The following is a 21710-nucleotide window of genomic DNA, read 5'->3' on the forward strand; positions in this document are numbered from 1 at the left end:
AGAACATTAAAAAAAACCCCAACCCCCCTAAGTTTTACTTAACTTTTTAGTATGTAAAAACCAGAAGCCTCCAGCTGTCACAATGAGACTAATACTCTATCCCAGCAGGAAGGGGCATCTTGTATTCTAAAAAAAGCGAGCCCTGCTACCAAGACAAAGTCATAACACCGCAATTTCTTATAAGAGCCTTGGTTACACAGGAGAGAGATGTGTACCATTTTAAGGGATTTCTCCCTTTAAGCAGAAAAGCCTCCACAGCTGCACATCAGAGATGTATGCCAGTGGGAGCTGGGTCACACAGCGGGGCCCAAATGACCTCGAATTCTGTGAGGCTGATGCTCTTGGAAAGACACATCCTTTCCTTCAGGAAGCAGGGAAGGAAGAACAACCGCAAATTTATGGGAGAGCTCTTTAAGGACAGCCTCCGGCCTACGGGGATTCCATGTGCACCTTATGTAAAAGATCAAGTAAAACTGACAGTGATCCAGATGATCTGGAGACAACACAGAGCCAGTTCGCTCCTCAGAAGAGCCCAGGTGAAGTTCGCTCACCCGCGGGCTGGAACCGGGGACGCTCCGCTGCAGGCCAGAGAGGCAAACGCCCGGCAGGGCCGGCACCCTGCGCGCCAGGTCGCGCCCGCCCCTCCACGGCGCTTCCCGCCAAGGCCGGCCCCGGCCAGAGGCCTGCAGCGGCGCGGCCCCGCAGCCGGCGGTGAACAGCTCCGCAAACCGAGCCCGGCCCGTCCGCCCGCGGGGCCCGCCGCGCCCCTGCGGGCAGCCCAGGCCTCCGCCCCGGGCGCTGCCGCCGCCGCCACCGGAGGCCGCGGGTCCAGTCACCGCCCCGCTCTCCACCTTCCCCCGGCAGCGGGACAGCGGCGCCCGCAGGCCGGGCCCCGGCCCGCCCGCTGCCCCGGGAGACGCCCTGCCTCGGGCCAGGACCGAGCCGCCGCCCGACTCCCCGGGACGCGGCCGCGGGGCGCAGGAGGCGGCAGCGTCACCCCGCCCCACAGCGCCGCAGCGGCGGCGGGTCCCCGCCCGGCCCAGGGCTCCATCCCTCCCCTGCGCCGCCTGCAGAGCCGCGGCGCTCGCGTGCGCGCTGCCCCCCTCACCTGCTGGCACCGGCCGCTGCTGGGCTCGGCGGCCGCCATGGCGCTCGCAGGGGTGAGAGCGAGCGGCGGAGACGGGGGGCCTCGGCGGCGGCTCTGCCCGGCCGCCTCCCGGCGGGCGCTGCGGCGGCAGTCGGGTCGCTCCTCGCTGCGGCTCCGTTCCCGCCCTCCGCCCGTCACGCTCTGTCGCGTCCGCGCCCGCCCGGGCCCCGCCTGCCCACCGGGCCGCCCGGGGAGCCGCGGGGTGACCCCGGGGCCGGCTCCGCTGAGTGCCCGGAGGGAGACTGAAAGCAGCCCGGAGCCAGCTGCGGGGGGCCGGCTCCGGACCGAGAGGCGGAGCGGGCCGCGGGTGAGAGCGTGAGGGGCCCGAGGCAGCTCTGCCCCAGCACCTTCCCTGGCAGTTCCTGGGAGCTGCAGCAGTGACCCCGCAAGTTCTGTGCGCTACGTATGTCGTAGCTTATGGTGATGTATAATTATTCAGAGTGAAAGCTTCCACACAGTGTTAAAGAAACCCAGGGAACCAGAAAATGGATGTAAACCCAGGCTGAAAAACAATGCTGCCTCTGAGAGGACCCACCAGGGCCAGCACTCACAGAAACTGGTATAGTCCTGAGCCATGTTAACCAAGCCTTGGAAATATTCTTTGTTCTTTCAGTGAGGCCCTGGCACAGGCTGCCCCATCCCTGGCAGTGCTCAAAGGACAGGCTAGACGGGGCTTGAGGCAACCTGGGCTAGTGGGAGGTGTCCCTGCCCTTGCTGGGTGTTGGACTGAATGATATTTAAGGTCCTTTCCAACCCAAGTGGTCCTGTGAATCTGTGATATATACCCATCACCAACACCACACTGTTATGCTGACATGCCCACAGCACTGTTCCTAGCAGCATATCTGCATGGGCATGCTGCACTGCAGCTGAAGCAAACATGACATGTTGGCCAACTCCAAAAGTGGCATCAGATCTTTCATACCCACATAAAGCAGATGAGATTGCATGGTTTCCTACATGTGCTTCTTTTGGAATGAGATTGTGAATCTGCAGAGATAGAAGTTTGTTTATTCAGAGTGTTTTTGCATTGCATGTTAGATTAGTTAAGAGACTTTCCAGCTTGTGTAACCTTTATGTTCTATGTGCATAGTTGTAGTTCAACTGTAGTCAGACTGGTACAAAACTACCCACATCAGTCCCTAAGGTCAGTGAGAATCGAATATATCAGCTTTAGGATGAGGAAGGCTGAATCAGCCCTGCTGGGATTCCAAGCTGCAAATTCAGTTCCAAGCATTTAGGCCCGAGGACATGGTTTTGACCTGCATACTCCATCATAAATACATGCCTCGGTGCTCATTATTAGTACCACAATCAGGTTGGATTTTCTTTTTTTTTTTTTTTTCTTCTTTTCTGTATTTTGCCTTTGCAGGAGTACATAGTTCACCGATGTCTTAGTGAAATGAGTGAACATCGCAGTTCTCGTGTTGAAGGAGAGGCAGGAATCGTAAAGGATTTTAGCCAGGAATAACCTCAAAGAGTGACTCCTGAGAAATGCTGGAGATTCAAGGAGGAATGCAGGTGTCTTGCAACACAGATACCTTTGAAGGAGCTGGAGCGAGAGCTGTAGGCACTGACAGACTCTGGTTTCACCTTTCCACAAGATTCACAATTTGCACTAAGAATATCTGCAGAAGAAACTATCCTGATGACATGCACATATTTACTTGCATGTCATCCCTAAGATGATTTATATCCCTAAGTAAGGCTATAGCCACAGTGGTTATTGGCTGTATATGATTGACTTGGACGTCATAGCAACTGAAATAAGAAACAACTGTACACATCCTCAGTAAAGATGCTGGAATGTATCCTGAAGAACTGCTGAAACAGTGTGCGTGGATGCCATTTTGGGGCCAGCTGGAGGCAAATCACTGCTTAATTAGGCCATCTAGCCTGAGCAAGAGTAATTCAGAAGAGGTTGTTAAAGAAAATATATTTTGAATTAAGAAATCTAAAGTGCTGAAGCTGCTAAATGGCAGAAACAGGACTCGTCCCTTGTATAGCCCTAATCCAAGGCTGGTTTAAAACCCAGTCCAGTTAATCAGTAGGAGATCAGAGAAACAATAGATGATCAATTTGTGCACACAGGTGCTCTCAGAAACACAGGTGTTTTTAGAAAAATTGGTATATGTGAATAGGAACTGCTTGTTCAAAGACTAAGCATGCTTGAAGGAGTGTGTGAGTTAAAGCTGGCAGAAAGAAGATTACAATCTGAGGAGGAGCTTGGAACCAAGGCAGAGACTGGAACTGAATAGATGAATCAACTGGGACAGAGTCAGGTGACTTGGACACAGGTAATTCAAGACACAGACCTGAAAGTACTCTTGTGCTTAAATTTAAAAAAAAAATAAATAAAAAAATCACATACTGGTGAGGGAGGTAACAAATTTTGTAAGAATGGGAAATACATCCAGCATTAAAGGGGGGGGGGGGGGTGTGCCTCTTGCTGAGGTTTTAGAGAATTGCAAAAAAATAGCCCTGGCACATGCTTCGCAGAAATGAAAATGGATTATTTTGTGCCAGGAGGAATGGCCATTCCCAACTCTTACTCGAGGAGGAGGACCGATGGATGTGCAGTCTCCTAGAAGAACTTCTAAGTCTCATAAGCAAAAAAGCTTGAGAATTATTTCAGAAGTCTCTGGCAGCCAGGATATTGATTATTGGTATATACAGTATCATTGGGCACTGCAAAGAGGTAAATCACCTAAAACAAGGGGAAGCTCACTTGCCTCCGCCCCTGAGGCAGAGGAAACTGACCTTCCCACTGCAGGAATGTATCCTTTGAGGCTGGAATACATTCCTAACCCCAGAGCAGGACCCCAAGCTCCTCCAGAAGTTCCATCAGTCACTACGGTAATGAGACATGAATGCTGGAGACAGGGAGATGTGGTCGCTTGACAGAGTAAAATGCAGAGATTGAAAGATGATGCTGAAAGATTTGCACAGATGGTATCTGGAAATAGTTATAGATTATACTCCCAGCTGGAGTGATAGGAAAACAGAGAGGATTATTCCAAATGGAAGAGGGGGAAAGAACTTTTCAAAAAGATAGAAAAACCACTCAGAGAAGACAAGTGTTTAATCCTTGGCTGAACAGAATCCTAATTGGCAGTCTCGGTTACATTTTAATACCGTAGCAGGTTTTTTTGTGGAAATTCAGGACACAGGCAACAGGAATGCTCACTTTGCCTGACAATCTCGGAACAAGGATCAACACCCCCACATCATCCACGGCCTCATTCACAATAGACTAGTAAGATTCTTGAGGAACTGCTGAGAGATGAATTTGGAAGGAATAGAGGTAAATGAGTATGGACAAACTGCTGCAAAGGTAAATGGAATTCTATTCGATTGTTTATCAGAAGAAAAAGTTATTGCTAAAGGGGTAGTAGGCAAGGAGGTGAAATACCTTTTGACACCCCTTCCAATTGTTTTAGCTGGAAAAATTCCATGGGGAAGATTTGTAGTTTTTCTTAATTCCCCTATATCTTTATTAAGGAGACACCTGTTGCAGGAAATGTGGGACTCTGCTATCTCGAGCGCCTGACAGGATTTGCTTAATCCCTATGGATTCTTAAATTGTGCATGTTTTAAAAAATTAAGAACTTCATTTTGAAATACCATTGGGATTGGAAGCAGTTCCCTGGGAATTGTGGAGTACCTTGGGTGAGGACGTGAGATTATTGCTATCAGCAGAACCGGTGGTAATAAAAACAAAAGGAGGGACTCCCCCACTCCATTAAACAGTATCCTATTGTTGCAGAAGCAATCCCAAGCATTCAAAAACAACTTTAATTTTTCCTGAAAAAAGAGGAATTCTCAGAGAATGCCAAATGCTCTTATAATACCCCAATTTTACCTGTAAGTAAGCACAGAATATATGAAGATAGGGATCCAGAGTACAGATTTGCTCAGGATCTCTGTGTGGTGAATGAGCATGTTATCTCACCAGATAGTTCCAGAGCCTAATTTAATACTTACTCAGATACCACCATGGGCAAACCCTTCTAATGATCTTAAAGACAAATTTACCAGGACATTCTACTTTGGTTCAATATGTGGATGATCTTTCTAGCTAGTCATACAGAAGAAGAATGTGTGAAAGATACAGAGTATCTGCGTATACGACTTGCAAAAAAGGGATGCCATGCATCTCTATCCAAATGACAACTTTGTCTACAACAGCTTATTGTTCTTGTATGCTAGATCCAGTAATTAAAGTAACTCCCCTTTGTATACGGGCTATAGCAACCGCTGCTGAGTTAGTGGAAAGAACTCTGACACAGGTATGTCCTGTGACACACCCTGACAGTATGTGTACCCCATGAAGTGAAAATACTTTTGACACAATGTACAGAAAAAACGCTTTCTCCATAAAGGGCACATCGATATAAAGTAGTGCTTTTACCTGCAGACAATGTGAAACTTTAAAGGTATAATAACCTTAATCCAGTTACCTTAATGCCACTACCTACAGAGTGAGAAAAAGATGATCACAATTGCGAACGAGGGGTAACCACAATGAGTAAGCAGTGAGACGATTTAACAAATCAACCTTTAAGTAATCCAGATTTGAGTTTTTTTACAGATGGATCATCATCCTGTGATGACAGCTAGTGCTGTACCAGATACGCAGTTACCACAGAGATTCAAGTTTTATTGGCTGGACCTTTATCTCCCAATCTAGGTGCACAAGGTGCAGAAGTTGTTTGCCCTCACTGAGGCTGCAAAATATGCACTTGGACCGCGAGTTAACCTTTACACAGACTCTCAGTATGTGTTTGGAGCTTGTCATCTACAGGTATGCTATAGAAGGAGTGCAGGTTTCTTACCGCCTCAGGTAAGGCCACAGCACATGAAACTAAAGAATTATTAGAGGCAATACAAGTGCCCACTGAATTGGCAGTGATTTATGTAAGGCTCATACCAACCGCCGAGACAATGTATCTCGAGGAAATGCCTTGGCTGATCAAGCAGCAAAAGCTGCTGCATGGCAAGTGATTTGAGCAATGACTGATTCTGACTGAACAGGATAAGGCTGAACTCCCAGACGTAACTCATCTCTAGGAAGTTCTACCCAAAGAAGAAACGCAAACCTGGGAGAAATTTGGAGCACAACAATGTGATGGACAGTGGCTATTAGGAAGTAAACTGCTACTTCCAAAAGAGATATTTATTACCTATCACTCGCTGGCAGCACACAGAGCTCACGGAGGGCCAGAAAGTATTGCTCTCAAGATCCAATGATTGTGGGCAACCCCTGGAATTTATGCAGCAGCCAAAAGAACTTGTGAGAGCTGTTGGCCATGTAAGAATCTGCCTCTTAAAAAAGACAACACTGCTGGGAAAGCCACCACCAGCAACAAAGTATCCTTTCCAAAACCTTCACACTGATTCTGCTAAAATGCCTAAAGTAATTGGGTTCACATACCTACTTGTTGTTTATCGATTGCCAGGATGGGTGGAAGCTTCCCCTACTTGGAAAAATGACTCAAAAGCAGTTGTCAGAGCACTCTTAAAGGAAATTATTCCTAGATAGGGGTTCCAGAGCTATCCAGTTCTGATAGGGAAGCTCATTTTTCTGCAGCTGTATTAAAACAGATTTATCATTCGTTAGGAATTTGACCATAATTACATACTCCCTATCATCCAGAATCCTCAGGACAGGTAGAGAGGTTGAACAGAACTCTCAAAGAGAAATTAGTCACAGTTTGTAAACAGACTGGGTTAAAATGACGTGAAGCTTTAAATTTAGATTTATGGGATATAAGAAATACTCCCAGGCAGCCAATTGGAGTTTCTCCAGCAGAAATTCTTTTTGGAAGGATTATAGCAGAACTGGGAACTTATGTCTCAGCAAAGACAAGTTTGTTGGATGGAGGTGAACAGGTAACCCAATATTTATTATATTTGCAGAATTCTTTCTCAGATTTGAGCAACCATGCATATTGGTATCAAGGAATTAACATCTTTGTTCCCTGACTTATCAACATGGTTAAAGAAACCAATCATTATGATACCTGTTGTGATTTCTATAGTTGTGTCTGTGATTGCACTAATGCAATGTTCTGTAACTTGTATGACTGGCTTAGTAGCAAAATTACAAGAAAGAACTTGGAAATATGTTAGCTTTAAACTACTGCAGGTATGCAATAATAAAACAAAAGGAGGAAATTGTTAAAGAAAATGTATTTTGAATTAAGAAATCTAAAGTGCTGAAGCGGCTAAATGGCAGAAACAGGACTCGTCCCTTGTATAGCCCTAATCCAAGGCTGGTTTAAAACCCAGTCCAGTTAATCAGTGGGAGAACAGAGAAACAATAGATGATCAATTTGTGCACACAGGTGCTCTCAGAAACACAGGTGTTTTTAGAAAAATTGGTATATGTGAATAGGAACTGCTTGGAGTGTGTGAGTTAAAGCTGGCAGAAAGAAGATCACAATCCGAGTAGCCTGGAACAGAGGCAGACTGGAACTGAACAGGTGAATCAACTGGGACAGTCAGGTGATGGATTCACAGAACTGACAGGACTAAAGGAAACTTCTAAAAACTTTGGATGTTGACTAATGACCTGAGAAGTGTAAAGCTGTGCTGTATCACTTGGTTCTCTGCCACTCACTAGGGTGGTGGCCCAGCTCTGAGGTGTGACTAAATCAAGCCTAGCAGTACCCACATAGGTATAAATTTTTCCTTAACAGTCAATACTGCTATAGTTGCCATTTAAATAACTGACTGAACATCAAGTGTTACTAATAGAAACTGATAAGCATAGAGTTTCATGAAGATGGGTGGACACATCCAATCCAACTTGCCACACTGGCGATGAAAATCAAGCTAGCCATGTCCTTTTTCCAGACGGCAGAAGAAATTGCTTGTTGTATGCAATGCAACTTGATCGCTTTCAAAATGCCTCTCCTGTGTGAGACTGTTTGGTCCCTGCAAGTTTCTTCTCCTCTCTGTTGATAATATAAGGAGCAAGAGCAACTGGTTCAGACCGAGTAATCCCAGGGGAGGCTGGCAACACAAGTAAGGCAGGAGGCCTACATGTGGTAACAGAGAATTGGGTACAGAAAAGCAGGGTTTGCCCCCAGACATTACATTCGTCACGCCACAGCCTCTGAATACAGAAAGGCTGCTAAGTGACACAATAGTAAGAAGGCTATCATAACATTCCTGTGACAACAGGAGAAGCTCTTGTACCTACCCATTGATCAGCTCTTGGCTTAGTTTAGCCTTTCAGCTTCAGGAACAGAAAAGTTAAATCTGAATGACAACAAATCAGCAAATTCAGTTCACACCAATGCACAGAACTACCCTGTCTCCTAGAACTGCTAAAAAGGAGCTCACATTTTGGAAAGGCAAAGTCAGGATGGTATTACTGTTAGATTGTAACACTACCAGAGTAATTCCTAGTTTGTATTGAGGTACAACAGTAAATCATAAGACATAACATGTAAAAAATGCAGAGGAGAGGTTTATATATAGCCAAGGACCACTTACTCCAACGTGTAACTAGCCGATAAATCAACAGAAATGTATTTCACAGGTATGCTTTAACACACACAAAGTAAACGTAGCCAGATGCAAGTTTAGGCTTAAGGCTGAAGTCCGTGGAACCTTCCCTGGAGAGAGGCTCTTTCCTCTAACCACCTCGTCCCATTTGTCAGCCTCCTAGGGTTTAAAGATGCAATCGAAGTCAAGTTTTGCCAGAACAGCTGCTTGATTTTTAGCAGGAAAATCCTATTCACTCAACAGCTTTATTCCTGAAATGCAGCCATGAGTCCTTGTTGCAATTTCAGACGGACCAGGCAAAGACTTGCCTCGCAAAAGTACAGAGTATAACAGGAGCTTCCCTGATCTGCCAGTTAATAGACTTCTGTCCTATAAACTCTTCAAGAGTTTGTCATGTTTAAAATGGTCTGAATTCAGCCGTCCCTTGTTCCCACGAATATCATAGCAGGCATACGGTGACGGAAAGGCTGTGAGAGCATCCATCCAAGAATGGCAGAATAGCATCTTACCGTGTCTCTCGGCTTCTGGAGTCACACGATTGGCAGCTTTATCCAAGCGTTGTTTAAACGGCTTGTGCTCTACGTCCAGCTGCTGCTCTCCTGGTACGTCCATGGCATAGATGCTCAAATCTGAAAGCAGTGAGCAAGGAAAGCGGTCTATGAACACACAAGTGTTATGGCCTGTGCCAAGCTGAGGAAGTGAAAAGACAGAAACTTTCAGCCAGCAGGGTAAGAACGTGCCAAACAGGAGAGCGTGTACGGGCTGGGGTCAAGTGACCTACAGGGAATGAAACGCACGGTGCAGCACGCTAAAGGGCCCACCCAGCTACGCGGTTTGGTTTGGTGTCCCAGAAGCACCGTTTCCAACTTCCAAGAAAGCGTTGCCCTGAAAGGTAGACACGCTTAAGGCAAAAAGCCAAAAGCAAACCCCTCAAAGCCCAGAACCATTCCCAGGAACACAGGAGTTAAGCCTAAAATTGGTTGAAAGCTGCCTCCTACCTCTTCCCCCCTTCAACATCAGCACATTTCCTTGTGCTCCCTTTTCACAAAAAAAAGATTGAGGCCTGTGGTATCAGCTTGGTACCGAAGCACCACGATGCGCTTGCTGGCTACGTGCTCTCTTAGAAGGCTGACAGCTTCTCCGCACACAACAGCCGAGGCTTCCAGTCTCTCTGGCCTTCCCACGCCCTGTTAAACGTGAGGAAGGCAAAGGCCGGTAACATCTCAGGGGGTCGGGAGGAAGTCAAGATGCACTACATCTAGAGCTCAAAGCGTTACCCAAAGGAATTACCACAACAGAACAAGAGGCAGGAACGATCCGGGTAGACAGGCGGACAACATGCACGCCAGTAATACCCAGTCAGACTTGCAGGACTTCCAGTCGCTTCATCCCGCAACTTTGCTTTGAATTTAGTTAAAAGGCAATCAGATTCTTAACGCTCATTCTGCTTTTATGACTTCGGGAGAAAGGCTAACGCCTGGCATTAGCATTACAGTCAGAATTCACGTACAAAAATCACGGCAAAGCTGAGCCTTGTCAAGTGACCTCCAAAGCAGGCTCTCGAGCCTTTCAACGAGACAGTCAAATCTGGAGTCCCAAGGGAACTCTGTGCCGGCTCTGTCGGTGTGACTGAGCCCTCTGACAAAGTACGCCGCCATACAGAAATGGAAGGGGGTTTATACCTCACGCTCATTTACAATCTAGAAAAATAATACTGCCCGACTGGACGCGCTGGTTTAAGCGCCCAGCGGGCCTGGCTGCGTAACCACGAGGGACCACCAATTCCTTCCCGGCTCTTGCCCAAGCAGCAGCGCAGCACTCGGAAGCAGCGGGCACACGGAGCCTCGTGGGCCCTCGGCAAGTACAAAAGTTATCCCTCCGCAGTCAGCAGTCCGAGGCACAAGCACGAGGCACACGTGGGAAAGTAACATCTAGACTGACCTTCAGTTTAGCTCCCCTCGATTTGTCAGCGTACGATTCCCGACGAACCTAGGCACAAAGAAAAAGCAAGAGAGCCCCGTTTCACTGGGAAGCAAATCCAAAGGCCTCTTGCCCTCGGCTGCTGCGGCCCAGGAGCTGACTGTCACGACACAGGATCAGCGAGACACCCGAGCTGCTGCCTCCCAACCCTCCCCCGCAGTTAAACGCTTGCCCTTTGCAATACTTTTTGGAGAAATCAGCAGGCGGGGGCGAAGGGTGGGGATTCCGCCGCCGGCTTGCTTTTCCTTCCCCTGCCCGCTCGCAGGGGCTGAAGGGGCTCCCGAGCCCCCCCGCCACAGCGTCACCGCCGGCCCCAAGGCAGCCCCTGCGGCCCGCGGGGGGCGGCAGCCCCAGCCCGCTGCCACGGCCCGGCCAGCGCTGGGGGAAAGACAAAGCCCCGCGCAGAGCTGCGGCGGCTGCCCGGGCACCCGGGGGCGGCGGGGGGGCGGCAGGGCGCCGCGGGCCGACCCCCCTCCCGGGCCCCGCCGCCGCAAGGGAGCACCGGGGCCGCCCCTCGCCTCCCCGCTGAGGTAGCGGCGCAGCTCCGAGAAAAAAAAAAGGCAGCACCGTGAGCAGCCCGCTGACCACCGTCACGGCCGGGGAGACGAGAACCGCCGGCAGCCCCGCCGGTCCCGGGCCGGACCGCCCGCCTCAGACCGCCCGCCGCCGGCACCAGGCGCTCCCTGCCGCGGCCGAGCGCCGGACCGCCACGTCCCCCCCAGCCGGCCGCTGCCCGACGGCCGCGCCCGCCCGCCCGCTCGCTCGCTCGCTCGCCCGCCCGCTGGCCCCCGGCCCCCCTCAGCCCGAGCGCTCACCCAGCGCGCCGCCGCACGTCCCGGCCCGAAAGTCCCCCGGGCTCCCGGGGAAGCCCCGCGCCGCCACCGCCGCTCCGGCGCGCCGCGCGGGCCGGAAATGAGCTCGCCTGCCGGGGCCGGGCCGGGCCCCGCCCACACCCGCCGGCCCCGCCCACACCCGCCGGCCCCGGCCCCGCCCCGCCGGGCAGCGCGGCCCGGAGCCGGCCGAGGAGGGGCTGGCGCTGCCGTTCCGGGCCGGGCAGGGGCTCGGTGCCGCCGCGGGCTCCCCTCAGCCTGCCGGCCCCCGGGGCTCGGCGGGGGCCGCCCGCGGGATGCGGGCTGTGCCGAGAGCGGCTACCTGGGGGAGGCGGGGGCGGGGAGACGCAGCCGGAGGAAAGACCCCGCTCCCTTGTCCCCCCTTCCAGCCCCGCCGCGTACTCCGCACCCCTTCGCTCCGGTAACACCTCACTCTCCCGTCACAGGGAACGGCTATGGGCTCAAGGGGTTAAACCATGCAACAGCTCATAGTGGCTTACTTGTGCAGGGGAAACTTGTACGAGCTTTTCCTAAGCCACACATTCACAGCACTCGCTTTGTCCTACTCAAAAAGTGCGCTCCTGCAAAATCTCGTCTATTTAATGAAAATATATTTAAAACTGCTGTTACTAACGTGCTTCCAAATGCAAACGGAGCAAATGCATCCCTATTTCCCACAGCAAAGCGGAATGCGTCACACAGAAATAATTTAACAGCTTGAGCCACGTGGGTGCTTTTGCATACGGAGGTAAAAAGTATTAATGCCCGGGCTGCGAGTGGGCGAAGGGCAGAGCGAAGGGAACCCCGCAGCTGCAGCGAGCATTCCCGGGGTCCGGTGGCGTAAACTGGGACTGGGATCTCGGCCCGTGCCCACCGTGCCGGGCCTCAGCGCAGGGTTGGGGGGCGCTGCTGCCATCTAGCGAAACAAAATGGGTACTGCCGTCGCCCGGTTGGTGGGGCGTTGCTGCCATCTAGCGACAAAGGTTTGGGTACTGCAGACACGCGCTTGGTGGAGCGCTGTTGCCATCTAGCGAAAACATTTGAGTACTGCAGCCGCCGGGTTGGTGGAGCGTTGCTGCCATCTAGCGAAAAGATTTGGGTACTGCAGCCGCCCGGTTGGTGGAGAGCTGCTGCCATCTGGCAACCAAAAATTGGTACCAGAACACGGGGCTCGAACGCGTGTCCTCTGCGCGGGAAAGATTCTACCGTTGGCGTGACGCGAACCTGGGTCGTTGCAGTCGAGCCACTTCTACGCATGCGCTGTCCTTAGTTTGCCAGTAATGCTACTACGCATGTGTAAAAGCGGTTTTTGTAATACACATGTGTAGCCACAATCCCTGCCCCGCGGCGTCAATCTGATTCTGTGTATGCACAGGCCTTAGTTTTGTCAGTAATGCTACTACACGTGCGTAAAAGCGGATCTTGTAATATGCATACACAGCCACAACCCCTCCCCTAGGCGTCAAGCCGATTTTACACATGTGCTCCCCTTAGTATTGGCAGGAACGCTATTAAACACGCATGAAAGCTGATTTTGTAATACGCATATGTAACCACAAAACCCGCCCCGCGGCGTCAAGCCCATTCTGCGCATGCGCTGCCCTTAGTTTTGCCAGAAATCCAACTGTGCATGCGCAAACACCTATTTTGCAATGTGCATGCGCTGCCGGAATCGACGCCCCTGTAGAAGAATGGCTGCAGAAACGTGGCCAAAGAATCCCTAAAGATCTGCACAATCCAGGCCTGGAATTAGAATAGGCCTGTAATTAGAATTGTGCTGAAGTTGTGCTGAAGTTAACAAGAAAGTGGCCTTGATCTATTCTTGAATCCTGAGACCGAGTAACTTTGCTGCACTACCAGGCCCTGGCTGTAACAAGCTGCAGCTGTTAGGGAAGACAGGTGCAAGGCCACGGGAGATGGGGAGCGGAATGGGAATAAAGGGAGTAACAAACCGCAAGGCTAAAACATAGCTAACGCAAATAGCTGCATGGATAGAATGCTTGTTCTAATCATGATAATTAGTGGTGTGAGAGCAGCGTGTGCTTAGGGGCTAATAACCAATTATGTTTTGCTTTGGGAACATGCTTGTGTATCGAGGCTATATAAGAAGGGTTAGACGCTAATAAAGATGAGCAAGATGCATAACTCATATTGAGTAATTTCTTGACTCCGGCAGACCCCTCTCCCAACAATTGGCACCTGAACGATGGGAAAGCTGGAAAACTCTGCATTGTGAAAGTGGGCATTGCAAACTGGGAGTCGCTAGAGAGGATTTTGAGCAGGAAGGCGTCCGTAAGGAGTAAAGGCGTCTAAATCCGGAATTGAGCTCCTGCACGAACCTGCACCGGTAAGACCGATTTTCCCTCGATAATGGAAAGGGAGGCGGCACTCACGCTATTATCTGAGATTCTTGCTAAGCAAGAGGCTAGCGTGAGCACAAAGAAGCTCCATGAGCTCTGTAGGTGGGCAAAGGAAAAAAGACACCTAAAAGACCCACAATTGATGTTTAGTGTGACTGAGTGGCGAGAGATCGGGGATTCCCTTTGGGGTGCGACCCTTAGCGGCAGCAAGTCGGCCAAGGACTTGGGACCAACCTGGCGGGAGGTCACAAACCATTTACGATCAATGGTTGCGGAGAAAAAGATGGCTATGGCTGCTTCAGACCTCCTCGGTCGGGAAACCGAGTCGATGGAATCTATGGGATTATTTGGCCAAGGCGTTCCATCTGCGAAAGGCAAAGTTGTGCCTATTACAAAACCTGCGACAGAGCTATTGCACCCGACACCGACACCGGAGGGTGCCGCGCAGCGCGGGCTCTGCCAACACGCCCCATTGCGTCCAGCCGGCTCTGCACATGCGCTGCCCTTAGTTGGCCAGTAACGCTATTGCGCATGCGCGTTAGGGGTAGGGGTAGGGGTAGGGGTAGGGTTGGGGTTAGGGTTAGGGTTAGACACTTAATGTTAAGGTTAGAGTTATGGTTAGGGTTAGGGTTAGACTCAGGGTTAGGGTTAGGTTTATGTTAGTGTTAGACGCTTATGGTTAGGGTTAGCGTTAGGGTTAGAGTTACGGTTAGGGTTAGGTTTATGTTAGTGTTAGACACTTATGGTTAGGGTTAGCGTTAGGGTTAGAGTTACGGTTAGGGTTAGGTTTATGTTAGTGTTAGACACTTATGGTTAGGGTTAGGGTTAGGGTTAGGGTTAGATTTAGGGTTAGCGTTAGGGTTAGACTCAGGGTTAGCATTAGGGTCAGGTTTCAGGTTAGGGTTACATTTAGGGTTAGGGTTAGGGTTAGACTCAGGGTTAGGGTTAGCATTACGGTTAGGGTTAGGGTTAGGTTTATGTTAGTGTTAGACACTTATGGTTAGGGTTAGCGTTAGGGTTAGACTCAGGGTTAGGGTTAGTATTACGGTTAGGGTTAGGGTTAGGTTTATGTTAGTGTTAGACACTTATGGTTAGGGTTAGCGTTAGGGTTAGGGTTAGGGTTTAGGTTAGGGGTAGGGGTAGGGTTAGGGTTGGGTTTGGGGTTAGACTCAGGGTTAGGGTTAGGGTTAGACTCAGGATTAGGGGTTAGGGTTAGGGTATTAGCGTTAGGGTTAGGGTTATTAGGGTTAGGGTTAGGGTTAGACACTTAATGTTAGGGTTAGAGTTACGGTTAGGGTTAGGGTTAGGTTAGGGTTAGGGTTAGGGTTAGGCACTTAATGTTAGGGTTAGAGTTACGGTTAGGGTTAGACTCAGGGTTAGACTCAGGGTTAGGGTTAGACGCTTAATGTTAGGGTTAGAGTTAAGGTTAGGGTTAGGTTTATGTTAGTGTTAGACACTTATGGTTAGGGTTAGCGTTGGGGTTATGTTTAGGGTTAGTGTTAGGGTTAGACTCAGGGTTAGCGTCAGTGTCAGGTTTTTGGTTAGGGTTAGGGTTAGGTTTAGACACCTCTTAGGGTTAGGGTTAGCGTTAGGGATGGGGTTAGGGTTAAGGTTAGGGTTAGGCTTAGATGTCTCTTATGGACAGGTTTAGGGTTAGGGTTAGGGTTAGGGTTAGGATTAGACTCTTAGTGTTAGGTTTAGGTTTCGGATTCGGGTTACGGTTAGGGTTAATGTTAGGGTCAGGTTTTGGGTTAGGGTTAGGTTTAGGGTTAGGGTTAGGGTTAGGCACCTCTTAGGGACAGGGTTAGGGTTAGGGTTAGGGTTAGATGCCTTTTAGGGACAGGGTTAGGGTTAGGGTTAGTTTTAGGGTTAGGGATAGGGTTAGGTTTAGGGCTAGGGTTAGGGTTAGACTCTTACGCTTAGGGTTAGCATTAGGGTTAGGGTTAGGGTTAGTTTTAGGGTTAGGGTTAGGGATAGGGTTAGGTTTAGGGTTAGGGTTTAGGTTAGACTCTTACGCTTAGGGTTAGCGTTAGGGTTAGGGTTAGGGGTAGGGGTAGGGTTAGGGTTAGGTTAGGGTTGGGTTAGGGTAAGGGTTGGGTTAGGGTAAGGGTTAGACGCTTAAGGTTAGGGTTAGATTCTTACCGTTAGGGTTAGGGTTAGGGTTAGGGTTAGGTTTGGTTAGGATTAGGGTTAGGATTACACTCTTAGAGTTAGGGTTATGGTTAGCGTTACCCTAACACTAACCCTAACCATAACCCTAATCCTAATCCTAAACCTAAACCTAACACTGAGTCTAACCCTAACGCTAACGCTAACCCTAACCCTGTCCCTAAGAGGCGTCTAACCCTAACCCTAACCTTAACCCTAACCCCAACCCTAACACTAACCCTAACCCTAAGAGGCGTCTAACCCTAACCCTAACCCTGACCCTAACTCTAACCCTGACCCTAACCCTAACCCTGACCCTAACTCTAACCCTGACCCTAACTCTAACCCTAACCCTAACTCTAACCCTGACCCTAACCCTAACCCTAGCCCTAACTCTAATCAACTCTAACTCTACTGCAGTACGGAACTACTGTCGCTAGATGGTAGAAGCGCTCCACCAAGCGCGTGTCTGCAGTACCCAATTCTTTGTCGCTAGATGGCAGCAGCGCCCCACCAACCGGGCGACGGCAGTACCCATTTTGTTTCGCTAGATGGCAGCAGCGCCCCCCAACCCTGCGCTGAGGCCTGGCACGGTGGGCACGGGCCGAGATCCCAGTCCCAGTTTACGCCACCGGACCCCGGGAATGCTCGCTGCAGCTGCGGGGTTCCCTTCGCTCTGCCCTTCGCCCACTCGCAGCCCGGGCATTAATACTTTTTGCTTCCGTATGCAAAAGCACCCACGTGGCTCAAGCTGTTAAATTATTTCTGTGTGACGCATTCCGCTTTGCTGTGGGAGATAGGGATGCATTTGCTCCGTTTGCATTTGGAAGCACGTTAGTAACAGCAGTTTTAAATATATTTTCATTAAATAGACGAGATTTTGCAGGAGCGCACTTTTTGAGTAGGACAAAGCGAGTGCTGTGAATGTGTGGCTTAGGAAAAGCTCGTACAAGTTTCCCCTGCACAAGTAAGCCACTATGAGCTGTTGCATGGTTTAACCCCTTGAGCCCATAGCCGTTCCCTGTGACGGGAGAGTGAGGTGTTACCGGAGCGAAGGGGTGCGGAGTACGCGGCGGGGCTGGAAGGGGGGACAAGGGAGCGGGGTCTTTCCTCCGGCTGCGTCTCCCCGCCCCCGCCTCCCCCAGGTAGCCGCTCTCGGCACAGCCCGCATCCCGCGGGCGGCCCCCGCCGAGCCCCGGGGGCCGGCAGGCTGAGGGGAGCCCGCGGCGGCACCGAGCCCCTGCCCGGCCCGGAACGGCAGCGCCAGCCCCTCCTCGGCCGGCTCCGGGCCGCGCTGCCCGGCGGGGCGGGGCCGGGGCCGGCGGGTGTGGGCGGGGCCGGCGGGTGTGGGCGGGGCCCGGCCCGGCCCCGGCAGGCGAGCTCATTTCCGGCCCGCGCGGCGCGCCGGAGCGGCGGTGGCGGCGCGGGGCGTCCCCGGGAGCCCGGGGGACTTTCGGGCCGGGACGTGCGGCGGCGCGCTGGGTGAGCGCTCGGGCTGAGGGCGGCCGGGGGCCGGCGGGTGGGCGAGCGAGCGAGCGAGCGAGCGAGCGGGCGCGGCCGTCGGGCAGCGGCCGGCTGGGGGGGACGTGGCGGTCCGGCGCTCGGCCGCGGCAGGGAGCGCCTGGTGCCGGCGGCGGGCGGTCTGAGGCGGGCGGTCCGGCCCGGGACCGGCGGGGCTGCCGGCGGTTCTCGTCTTCCCGGCCGTGACGGTGGTCAGCGGGCTGCTCACGGTGCTGCCTCTTTTTTTTCTCGGAGCTGCGCCGCTACCTCAGCGGGGAGGCGAGGAGCGGCGGCGGGGCGGCCCCGGTGCTCCCTTGCGGCGGCGGGGCCCGGGAGGGGGGTCGGCCCGCGGCGCCCTGCCGCCCCCCCGCCGCCCCCGGGTGCCCGGGCAGCCGCCGCAGCTCTGCGCGGGGCTTTGTCTTTCCGCCAGCGCTGGCCGGGCCGTGGCAGCGGGCTGGGGCTGCCGCCCCCCGCGGGCCGCAGGGGCTGCCTTGGGGCCGGCGGTAACGCTGTGGCGGGGGGGGCTCGGGAGCCCCTTCAGCCCCTGCGAGCGGGCAGGGGAAGGAAAAGCAAGCCGGCGGCGGAATCCCCACCCTTCGCCCCCGCCTGCTGATTTCTCCAAAAAGTATTGCAAAGGGCAAGCGTTTAACTGCGGGGGAGGGTTGGGAGGCAGCAGCTCGGGTGTCTCGCTGATCCTGTGTCGTGACAGTCAGCTCCTGGGCCGCAGCAGCCGAGGGCAAGAGGCCTTTGGATTTGCTTCCCAGTGAAACGGGGCTCTCTTGCTTTTTCTTTGTGCCTAGGTTCGTCGGGATTCGTACACTGACAAATCGAGGGGAGCTAAACTGAAGGTCAGTCTAGATGTTACTTTCCCACGTGTGCCTCGTGCTTGTGCCTCGGACTGCTGACTGCGGAGGGATAACTCTTGTACTTGCCGAGGGCCCACGAGGCTCCGTGTGCCCGCTGCTTCCGAGTGCTGCGCTGCTGCTTGGGCAAGAGCCGGGGAGGAACTGGTGGTCCCTCGTGGTTACGCAGCCAGGCCCGCTGGGCGCTTAAACCAGCGCGTCCAGTCGGGCAGTATTATTTTTCTAGATTGTAAATGAGCGTGAGGTATAAACCCCCTTCCATTTCTGTATGGCGGCGTACTTTGTCAGAGGGCTCAGTCACACCGACAGAGCCGGCACAGAGTTCCCTTGGGACTCCAGATTTGACTGTCTCGTTGAAAGGCTCGAGAGCCTGCTTTGGAGGTCACTTGACAAGGCTCAGCTTTGCCGTGATTTTTGTACGTGAATTCTGACTGTAATGCTAATGCCAGGCGTTAGCCTTTCTCCCGAAGTCATAAAAGCAGAATGAGCGTTAAGAATCTGATTGCCTTTTAACTAAATTCAAAGCAAAGTTGCGGGATGAAGCGACTGGAAGTCCTGCAAGTCTGACTGGGTATTACTGGCGTGCATGTTGTCCGCCTGTCTACCCGGATCGTTCCTGCCTCTTGCTCTGTTCTGGTAATTCCTTTGGGTAACGCTTTGAGCTCTAGATGTAGTGCATCTTGACTTCCTCCCGACCCCCTGAGATGTTACCGGCCTTTGCCTTCCTCACGTTTAACAGGGCGTGGGAAGGCCAGAGAGACTGGAAGCCTCGGCTGTTGTGTGCGGAGAAGCTGTCAGCCTTCTAAGAGAGCACGTAGCCAGCAAGCGCATCGTGGTGCTTCGGTACCAAGCTGATACCACAGGCCTCAATCTTTTTTTTGTGAAAAGGGAGCACAAGGAAATGTGCTGATGTTGAAGGGGGGAAGAGGTAGGAGGCAGCTTTCAACCAATTTTAGGCTTAACTCCTGTGTTCCTGGGAATGGTTCTGGGCTTTGAGGGGTTTGCTTTTGGCTTTTTGCCTTAAGCGTGTCTACCTTTCAGGGCAACGCTTTCTTGGAAGTTGGAAACGGTGCTTCTGGAACACCAAACCAAACCGCGTAGCTGGGTGGGCCCTTTAGCGTGCTGCACCGTGCGTTTTATTCCCTGTAGGTCACTTGACCCCAGCCCGTACACGCTCTCCCGTTTGGCACGTTCTTACCCTGCTGGCTGAAAGTTTCTGTCTTTTCACTTCCTCAGCTTGCCACAGGCCATAACACTTGTGTGTTCATAGACCGCTTTCCTTGCTCACTGCTTTCAGATTTGAGCATCTATGCCATGGACGTACCAGGAGAGCAGCAGCTGGACGTAGAGCACAAGCCGTTTAACCAACGCTTGGATAAAGCTGCCAATCGTGTGACTCCAGAAGCCGAGAGACACGGTAAGATGCTATTCTGCCATTCTTGGATGGATGCTCTCACAGCCTTTCCGTCACCGTATGCCTGCTATGATATTCGTGGGAACAAGGGACGGCTGAATTCAGACCATTTTAAACATGACAAACTCTTGAAGAGTTTATAGGACAGAAGTCTATTAACTGGCAGATCAGGGAAGCTCCTCTCTGTGTGTGTATATGTATTATACTCTGTACTTTTGCAAGGCAAGTCTTTGCCTGTCCGTCTGAAATTGCAACAAGGACTCATGGCTGCATTTCGGGAGCAAAGCTGCTGAGCGAATAGGCTTTTCCTACTAGAAATCAAGCAGCTGTTCTGGCAAAACTTGACTTCAATTGTATCTTTAAATCCTAGGAGGCTGACAAATGGGACGAGGTGGTTAGAGGAAAGAGCCTCTCTCCAGGGAAGGCTCCACTGACTTGACCCTTAAGCCTAAACGTGTGTCTTACTAAGTTTGCTTTGTGTGTGTTAATGCATACCTGATTAATAAATTTCAGCTGATTTATCAGTTACAAGTTGGAATAAGTGGTCCTTGGCTACATAAACCTCTCCTCTGCATTTTTTCACGTGTTATGGCTTACTGTTCTACTTCAATACAAACCGGGAACGATTCTGGTACTGTTGCAATCTAACGGTAATACTGTCCCGACTTTGTCTTTCTAAAATGTAAGGTCCTTATTATCTGTTCTGGGAGATAGTGTAGTTCTGTGTATTGGCATGAACAAAATTAGTGGATTTGTTGTAACTCAGATTTAACTTTTCTGTTCTTAAAAGCTGAAAGGCTAAACTAAGCCAAGAGCTGAACAATGGGTAGGTACAAGAGCTTCTCCTGTTGTCACAGGAATGTTATGATAGCCTTCTTACTATTGTGTCACTTAGCAGCCTTTCTGTATTCAGAGGCTGTGGCGTGACGAATGTAATGTCTGTGGTCAAACCCTGCTTTTCTGTACCCAATTCTTTGTTACCACATGTAGGCCTCCTGCCTTACTTGTGTTGCCAGCCTCCCCTGGGATTACTCGGTCTGAACTGGTTGCTCTTGCTCCTTATATTATCAACGGAGAGGAAGAGAAACTTTCAGGGAGCAAACAGTTTCATCCAGGAGAAGCATTTTGAAAGCAATCAAATTGCATTGCATGCAACAAGCAATTTCTTCTGCTGTCTGCAAAAAGTGTATGGCTAGTTTGATTTCCACCACACATGTGGCAAGTTGGATTGGACGTGTCCACCCATCTTTGTGAAACTCTACGATTTTCAGTTTCTGTTAGTAACATTTGATGTTCAGTCAGTTATTAAAATGGCAACTATAGCAGTATTGACTGGTAAAGGAAAAATCCACACAGACGTGGTGGTTACCGCTGGGCTTGCTTTAGTCACGACTCGGAGCTGGGCCACCACCCTAGTGAGTGGCAGAGAACCAAGGGATACAGCACAGCTTATATACGCTTATCAAACCATTAGTCAACGTCTGAAGTCTTTAGGAATTTCCTTTGGTCCTGTCAGTTCTGTGAATCCATCACCTGACTCTGTCCCAGGTGATTCATCTATTCAGTTCCAGGCTCCTGCTGAGGTCATGATCTTCTTTCTGCCAGCTTTAACTCACGCACTCCTTCAAGCATGCTTAGTCTTTGAACAAGCAATTCCTATTCATGTGTAACAATTTCTCTAAAAACACCTGCATTTCTGAGAGCACCTATGTACACAAATTGATCATCTATTGTTTCTCTGTTCTCCCACTGATTAACTGGACTGGGTTTTAAACCAGCCTTGGATTAGGGCTATGCTTGGGATGAGGCCTGGTTGTGCCACTTAGCTGCTTTGGTGCTTTAAATTTTTTAGTTAAAAATACATTTTCTTTAACATTGACCTTAAATTTAGTAAAGCATACCTAAATATTATGGAGTAGCATGTGGAGGCTTTTCCTGATCATAGTTACATTA

At 51.1% G+C, this 21710-nt stretch overlaps 1 protein-coding gene and 1 long non-coding RNA gene across 4 annotated transcripts; one reads left to right on the forward strand and one right to left on the reverse strand.

Annotated features, from left to right (window-relative positions):
• Positions 1 to 2455: 2455 nt before the first annotated feature.
• LOC130151675 (uncharacterized) lies at positions 2456 to 11588 on the reverse strand. 3 transcript variants are annotated; one of them, XR_008822671.1, is made up of 4 exons: positions 11458 to 11588; positions 10604 to 10651; positions 9172 to 9291; positions 2456 to 8821 (listed from the first exon to the last, which is right to left on the reverse strand). It is a non-coding gene; the product is annotated as an uncharacterized LOC130151675 (long non-coding RNA). The 3 variants fall into 3 exon arrangements; XR_008822672.1 differs by having other exon boundaries at positions 2456 to 8913; XR_008822668.1 differs by lacking the exon at positions 2456 to 8821 and having other exon boundaries at positions 8920 to 9291.
• Positions 11589 to 16531: 4943 nt separating this feature from the next.
• Positions 16532 to 19988, forward strand: LOC130155925 (translation initiation factor IF-2-like). The gene is made up of 4 exons (XM_056353861.1): positions 16532 to 16573; positions 17130 to 17462; positions 18281 to 18328; positions 19580 to 19988. Exons 1-4 carry the CDS (start codon positions 16532 to 16534, stop codon positions 19898 to 19900), a joined length of 744 nt encoding a protein of 247 aa, XP_056209836.1. The 3' UTR covers positions 19901 to 19988.
• Positions 19989 to 21710: the final 1722 nt, after the last annotated feature.

Source organism: Falco biarmicus, chromosome 1 (genome assembly GCF_023638135.1).
Source record: "Falco biarmicus isolate bFalBia1 chromosome 1, bFalBia1.pri, whole genome shotgun sequence".
NCBI classification, from domain to species: domain Eukaryota; kingdom Metazoa; phylum Chordata; class Aves; order Falconiformes; family Falconidae; genus Falco; species Falco biarmicus.